The 8,272-nt window shown below is 33.9% G+C and overlaps 1 protein-coding gene across 1 annotated transcript; it reads right to left on the reverse strand.

The window, feature by feature from the left end:
* Positions 1–715: 715 nt before the first annotated feature.
* Positions 716–1,845, reverse strand: LOC127096304 (uncharacterized). Its single transcript, XM_051034890.1, has 3 exons — positions 1,766–1,845; positions 1,446–1,519; positions 716–1,215 (listed from the first exon to the last, which is right to left on the reverse strand). The coding sequence occupies exons 1-3, from the start codon at positions 1,843–1,845 to the stop codon at positions 716–718; spliced, it is 654 nt and encodes a 217-aa protein (XP_050890847.1).
* Between the last annotated feature and the right edge of the window lie 6,427 nt (positions 1,846–8,272).

An 8,272-nucleotide genomic window follows, 5' to 3' on the forward strand; every position in this document is an offset into this window, starting at 1 on the left:
TCAGGTCATCCATTCTCGGAAGTGGATACTTGTTCTTAATCGCCACTTTATTCAACTGTCGGTAATCCACGCGCAACCTCATGCTATCGTCTTTCTTCTTTACCAACAACATCGGAGATCCCTAAGGTGACACACTTAGTATCACAAATCTCTTCTCTAGCAAATCTTCTAATTATTTCTTCAACTCTGCTAACTCCGATGTAGACACCATGTATGGTTCCATAGAAATAGGTATGGTACCAGGGAAAAGATCAATAGAAAACTCCATATTTCTCTCTCTCTATCTCTCTCTCTCTCTCTCTCTCTCTCTCTCTCTCTCTCTCTTTGGAGGTACATCTGAAATGTCATCTGGAAACACCTCTAAAAAATCTTGCACTACCTGCAATTTATCAATCACCGCTTGACTCTTAGTAGATAACGTTGCGAACAGTGCAAACACCTGAGCTTCCTCTTCCAAAATCTCCTTCAAATCTCTAGTAGACAAGAAACCAGCTTCTTCCTCCTCACCAGGAGTAAGAAACCGCATCGACTTGTTATAACAATTGATATAAACATGATTGAACTCCAACTAGTTCATCCCCAAGATCACATCAAGATTCTTCAATGGAAAGCAAATAATATCAACCTTAAAATCTTTATCAAAGATCAACAGAGGACAATTCAAACAAACTGAAGTAATAGGCATTGAACCCTTAGCAGGAATTTCGATAACCATTTATCCACTCATAGAAGACACAACAAGGCCTAGCCTTTTCACACAGTCAGCAGCAATAAAAGAATGAGTAGAAGCAGTATCAATAATATCAATCAAATGTGTATTATTAATATAACATATACCTCTGATCAATCTATCATCTCTAGAAGTTTGAGTTCCCTTCGGTACGAACATTTTGCCTCTAATTGATGCTTGCTTAGGCTTCGAGCAATGAGTGCTGATATGCCCTGGTTCACCATAGTTGTAGAAAGTCACCATGTTCTCTTTGCAATCATCAACCAGGTGTCCTGACTTCCCACACTTGTAACATTTCTTCATATCACTCTTGCATTCACTGACACGATGACCCAACTCACCACATCTATAGAACTTAAGAGGAGTAGGAGCACCTCCCCCACTTGGCCTCTTATCATCAACAGCTCTCTGTTTACCTTTATCAGCTTGAGCACTATAAGGCTTCCACGGTTTATGTTTTTCTTTCCTCTTATCTCGCTCAGTCCCTTGTAGTGAGCTGACCGAGCCTTACTATCATCCTCATAAATCCTACAGTTGTTCACCAACTTTGGAAATCTCCTGATCTGTTGGTATCCAATCGCTTGCTTAATCTCAGGATGCAAACCATTCTTGAATTTGATACACTTAGAGAACTCAACAGTCGCCTCACTATAATAAGGGTATAACTTAGCAAGTTATACAAATTTGGTAGCATACTCAGCAATCGACAAGTTACCCTGGTTTAACTCCAGAAAATCAATCTCCTTATTCCCACGAACATCCTCAAGAAAGTATTTTCTCATAAATTCCCTGTGAAACACAGATCAAGTTAAAACTTCAATTGTAGCACCCAACACCTGACGAGTGTTGATCCACAAGTCATCAGCTTCCTCATGTAACATATGTGTATCGAACTGCATCTTCTGCGCTTCAGAATAATCCATCACTCTGAAAATCCTCTCAATCTTTCTGAGCCAAGTTTGCGCTCCATCAGGATCGTACCTACCCTTGAAAGTAGGCGGATTGTTGCTCTAGAACTTCCCCAAATGTTGGAACCTGTCGTTCCCACCAGCATTAGGCTGATTCTGGACAGCCTGAGCAACAGCCTGCAAAGCAGCATTGTTTCTTCCATCCATTTTTTATTTCACACCAACAGTAACAACAATGGTTAAAGAGACAACATCAATAGTAGTCAACCTTCACACTGCACCGACTCAACAACTTGGCCGGACAGACCAACCTTCTCTGATACCACTATGTAACACCCTAAATTTTCCCCGCGCAAATTTAAAAAATTTATTAGAGTAAAACAAATCAATATGCAATTTAGGATGCTACACAACAACATATAATCAACCTGCTCAATCTAAAAGACATGTAACACTTTGCAGTTATAAAAGTAGTAGCAATAACCACATGTCTGAATGTTAACTCTTATTAACTCACAGTGGAACAACAAAAACAAGTAGTTAACTCAACATGTCCAATCATCAATATAACATGTCATATAATAAATGTTAAAACATAATGAAAGACACAACGTTCCAATCCCCCAGTGTTACACATCAGAGCAGACGCCGACACAAAATAAAACGGAAGACTTCATCTTCCACTCACATCTGAGCTCTTACTGCGGATTATCTGTATGTTACCCACGTGGAGGCAACATTCAAACAGAAGGGGTGAGATATCATAATTATATAAAGGAAAGCATGATAATAAGTAAGCATTTAACTATCACATGCACATCATCCATTCCGCAATATAAATCCATATAATTCATGCAATGGCTATTCACACATAACAGCACATACCAACCATCTAACATAACAAACATAATCTACCATCCAACATAGTAACAAGTGCAACCAATGTATAATGTAATGAGACTCGACTCAATGCATGTGGTACCAATACATGAACACTCAGGTTCACCATTTTGATCCTCGCCTCCTAGGATCAAAGTCATCAATTTGTTACCATCACCTCCGATAACGTCTCATTGATTCCATCACCTCCGAAATCAGCTATCGGCCCAATCCACACAATTGGATTTAAGGCTCACCAAAAATTGACCATCTATCTGACAACATGAATGTATGCAACATACAATACATGCAACACCAACATCATGCACAAAGATTCACCTCCATAGTCAATGTACACTGCCAATATTGGTCATCATGCATCAAACACATGTTATACAGCTTAACAACATCAACATACAACATAATAAGCAACAATAATGCATTTAAGGTTATGTCACGTCATCCCATAAATAGTATAATGCATATCAACATCATCACTCAGAAAAATATTCAATTTCAGGTATTAAAACTAATTTTAAATGACAGTGCATACTCTCAGCTTTCCTACGCTTTGAACGGCACTCAAATCAAACACTCGAGACAAAAGTTATGAATTTTTAAAGTTTTTAAGAAATTACTCCTAGTGTAACCGGTTAACCAAAAACCAATAATCGGTTACACCCCAACTAGTGGCGCAACCCACACTATCACACGCACACAGTAACCGTTTACCCTAAAATTAGTAACCGGTTACACACCTCAATTCCATCCCCTGCATGGCCTCTTTTACATAGAGTAACCGGTTACTCAAAAACCAGTAACTGGTTACACCCCTTAATTTTTGCCCAAGAACGTATTTTTTAAGCAGTGTAACTGGTTACTCCAATTCTGATAACCGATTACACTTTTGCAGAATCACTTTTCTACAACTTTTCCAAAACAAAAATCATCCAAAAATCATCCCAAAACCCCCATTTTTCTCTCAAATCGTTTACACCATATTTTAACCCGAAAATCATTTTCCAAGGTTCAAAACCCCAACTTATTTACCCCGAAAACATTCATAACTCTGTTTCAACTCTGACCCGAGACAACGTCAATTCAGACAACATTAACAGCCAACAATTCAATTGAATTTCACGAGTCTAACAGTAATAATTCATCATTCACATAATTCAACAATTATCAATATTACACAATTCAACATAGAGAAGAAAACACAAAACCTACATGACATAATTTACCCATCATCATCATGTTAACCATTAGATAATCAGATCCGCACTCTTACCTTAGAGTTCCTAACAATCGATTCTTTAACCTTCAACAATGGTGAATCTCTCCTTGAGCCCTAGCCTCTTCTTCTCTCTTTCTCTACTTCTCCTCTTTTCTCCTAAAAGATATGTTACTGAGTTTCTATCTCAAATATTCTTTTCTATTCTTTTTATTATAATTCCTATTATTTTATTAACTTATTATATTATCACTATTTTTTTAATAATAATAATAGTAATAATTCACTCAAATTAGAATATTAAATTAATATTCATATAATATTAATTAATTAAATAATAAATAATAAATAATAAATAATATGATTAATTAGTTTTACTCACCACACCATCCTTTCTACACTTTTGTTCACACACTCCCCAACACCTTAATTTCTATGGCAACTACCCCACACCAAGGGTACACAACACATCAAAACATCAATCAACATAACACAATCATAACTACCACATAATTAAATTACGGAAAATAATTTAAATAAAATTGGGGCGTTACAAGCGTCGGGAACGGTAGAAAGAAGCCACATGCATAGCAACATGTCTTGTTCTTCCCAATTGATGTAAGCATGATTCTCAGTTTGTGATTCATGATCCACAACAGAGAGAAATCACTCAGGAGTCTGTAGAGAAACCACATATTTCACATTTTTGTGCCTTAAAGCACACCTTCAACTTGTTGCAGCCATTGACGGTAGTTTGATTCGCCTAATTTCATGAGGGGAAATTGTTTAAAAGTTTTAGCAGCAGTGGAAAGCACTTGTTCATGTGTTGAATTCGCAGATTGTGATGCAGTTGACGCCATGGAAGAAGAAAGTTGAGCCACGCTAGTGAGTTCAAAAAATGAAGCCTCAAGATACCATGATAGAAGATGGAATTCGAGAGAGAATTTATTAGAAGAAGAAAATGATCTCTTGATTTTGATTCACAATTGTTACAACAGTTTATATAGATGGTTGATACAACTAACTCATAACAGAATTTTGTTATGATGAGAGGGAAAGTTAATCTTATTACAAACGGATACAACTAATACTAGTGCATCTCTAATAGAGATCTCCCATTTGCTTGTTCAGTGCATCCAATTGTGCCTTCATTTGTTTGTGACTAGATAATAGTGCATTCTGATTACCAATGAGTCCACTTCATCTTCTTCTAGCACCACAGTTAAATATTACACAAATCTCATTATGATATGTTATCGATCAATTCTTTCACCTTAGTGGCAGAGTTAGTTAAAATTGTGCATTTAGCTGAAATATCCAATAGTAGTCATGAATAACAATGTTATGTTGGCCATTAGACTTGGTAGTATAATACCTATGTTAAATCATCAATGTTATGATGCCTCCAGACTTGGTAAAGTATTGTACATGTACCAAATCATCAATGCCATGCAAAGAATAATGTTTAATCATTAATGTATACCTTTTCCATGCATTGTATAGAGATTCAGTATCTCCAGTTCCTCTCGAATCTAGTCATATTGTCCATCTGATCCACAAAATTATTTATAGAATAAAATCTTTCCAAAAATAACTTCTTCTTTTTTTAATTTCACTCATGTACAAGTGTAGAAGATCAAAGACGTTATGATTTCTGCAAGTGGTGTAGCCCAACTTAGAGGTAAACAGATGGTTTTTCAAGAAATAGTTTTACTTGTTGAAGAACATTATAGAAAAGTTCTAGGTCTATTAAACAAATTTCTATTTTCTAAACATTTTCTTTGGGAATTTCTTATGGCACCCTATGGGGTGGAAAAACACCCTATGGAAAACCGAAATTTTCACTCAGATTTCGGAGATGCATCTCCGGACGCACCATGCACCAACTTTATGACGCACCAAATGAGTGTCACCCAAGATGAATACTAAAAAAGTTCTGGAGATGCATCTCTGAGTATTTTCATCAAATATATTGATAGTTGATTAGCCTAGTGAAATTTCAGAAGATGCATCTTCGGAGGTTTGGGGTGGGATTTTGAAATTTTCCGTCACCTTTGCATGTCCAATATTTCTGGAGATGCATCTCCAGAATAAGTTAATAAAACACTGAGCTGCATGATCACACAGCCATACTTGTTTTCCACTCAAAACCCTCACCAAAAACCCTTTCATTCTCAATCCACATTTTCACTCCAAATCTTCAATCTTGTATTTCATCACATCAAAGTGAGAAAAAGAAGTTGGAGTTCTAGATAAAGATCATTTATTTCATGCCTCGTTGTTCACATTAATCTTATTTTCTGTCTAAAAAACGAGCGTTTATTCCGGAGATACATTTTTGTAACGAGTATGAACTCATTCGTAAATGCATTTTCGTTATCTGTCTGTGTTCATTTTTCAGCTTTGTTTATAGAATTAGCACTTATTTACTGTTTTGTGGTAATTGTTTTTATTAGATATGGTGCACCCCGATATTTTCCTCAAACATGTTGTGTCTCCGAGACTGGGACAATTTTTCATATTGTGTTCGGGTTAACGACATATACTACATAAATTTATCATTTTATCAGTCGTATCAATTTCTGTTCTAATATGCATGTTGTTTGACCGTCCTTTTTTCTTTCTTCACATCTCATCGTTGGGCCAAACTATGTCCCATTGATTAGGGGTGTGCAAAAAAACCGGTTATTCATAACCAAATTGGTATCCAAATTGTTCCACTTTTAAAAAACTAAACCAAATGCTAAAATAAAAATTTGGGTATCAATTTTGTTATCCAAATATAAATCGTTATCCACTATAAAAATTTGGTTCTGTTATTGGATATCCAAATTTTACTATGCGTTAAATTTTTATATTTGTCTATTTTCATGTTTTATCACATTATAAATCAATTTTATATTTTAAATTTTTTTAAATTTCATAAAAATAAAATTTAAAAAATAAAATTCAGAATTTTTTTGTCTAGTCACGGAAAATATTATATTTGGAATTTTTTTTTCGAAAAAATTATATTTGATATTTTTTTCAAATAAAATTATTATTTTCTTCTAAATAAAAAAATCATTTTGTATTTTTTTTAGTAAAAAAATTTAGATATTTTTAAATTAATTATTTTGATAATTTTTTTAATTTTCAAAAAGATTATTTTTTTCAAATTTTCAGAATAAAAAAACTTTTATTTTCAGAAAAAAAAAACAATTAACTTTTCTTTTATAATTTCAAAATAGAAATTATTTTTTATTTTCAGAATTTTTTTATTTTTCGATTTCCATTTTTTTTTTAAATAATTTTTTTTCAGTTATTTTAATTTTTTGAAATAATTTGTTTTTTAAGATTTTTTTTTTTTCAATTTTTTTCTCATTTTCAGAATATAATTTTATTTTTTTCAATTTTTTTCTTTTTTCTGTATATTTGTTATTTTTTTTTCTTAAAAAAAATGTTTTTTGTATGTTTTTTTAAAACCGGTTCTGAATTCTCATTTAAAATCAAAACTCATTTAAAATCAATGCTAGCATTAAAATCAAAACTGATTTAAAACCGGTTCTGAATTCTAAATTGGTTTTTGTGAGAAGTGGTTTGGTTTATAAACCATAACCATAAAAATGGATTGGTTCATATTAAATGGTTATCCATGCACACCCCTAGCTTTGATATATAGGCAAATATTCCTCCAATGATAGCATTGAGAATCTTTCGTTATAGACAATCATAACGGTAATGGTTTTGTAAACATCTGAAAGATGGATGTAAGCATTCTGGCGAGTATGTGTGCATGCCGCAATGACATGTGTCACACCCCTTCTTCCACCCCAAAATACTTAACATATAATCAGAGTGAATAAGCACGCATATAAACAAAAAGGCGTCACATCGACGTTTTCAAAAACTAAAAGCTTTCAAAAACCAACATCGTTCATCATCAATATACAATACACCTGGTCATTTAAAATAATACATTTCAATTATCATGAATATTCAAGAATATGCGTTCGCAGCGGAAAATAATGAATACTCATGTATTTCATAAAATGATTCATGTCCCATACCATGATCATCTCTCTATAATCTCCTTAAGATAACTAAAATCATAACCAGAATATTTGGCACTATGGCCTCTCAAATAGCAAATGCAAATAAGCATGTTCACAAGTAATAACGTAATACTTATCCAAATAAGATACGAGTTCAATACTACGAATCTACCATGTGTTACATGACCAGAGCATTGACTCACTACCTCCAAACTAAAATACGGAAGCTCTCCGGCTAAATCTCGAATGAGCTACCTTCCACTTACTTCAGCAATACTACTCTTGAGTATCTGCACGATGCCATGTAAAGCAACATTCAAACAGAAGGGTGAGAATTCAAATCATTATGAAGAAGTATAATAAGACACAAATATTAAATCAACAATTAAAGGAATTCATCACACTTCGTATAACCATGTAATTAATACTAACCAACATTTATTTCACATGTTCCAAACGTCCATCAAAACTCAAGGAGCATAATATT

Source organism: Lathyrus oleraceus, chromosome 6, assembly GCF_024323335.1.
Source record: "Lathyrus oleraceus cultivar Zhongwan6 chromosome 6, CAAS_Psat_ZW6_1.0, whole genome shotgun sequence".
Classification (NCBI taxonomy): domain Eukaryota; kingdom Viridiplantae; phylum Streptophyta; class Magnoliopsida; order Fabales; family Fabaceae; genus Lathyrus; species Lathyrus oleraceus.

What these genes read in the sequence shown, in the direction of transcription:
- LOC127096304 (XM_051034890.1), bottom strand. Translation starts at nt 1,845, where the DNA reads ATGGATGGAAGAAACAATGCTGCTTTGCAGGCTGTTGCTCAGGCTGTC. An exon ending in AATGCTGGTGGGAACGACAG is followed by an intron (nt 1,520 to 1,765) that starts GTTCCAACATTT and finishes TGTGTTTCACAG; the next exon opens with GGAATTTATGAGAAAATACT. An exon ending in TTTTCTGGAGTTAAACCAGG is followed by an intron (nt 1,216 to 1,445) that starts GTAACTTGTCGA and finishes GCTCACTACAAG; the next exon opens with GGACTGAGCGAGATAAGAGG.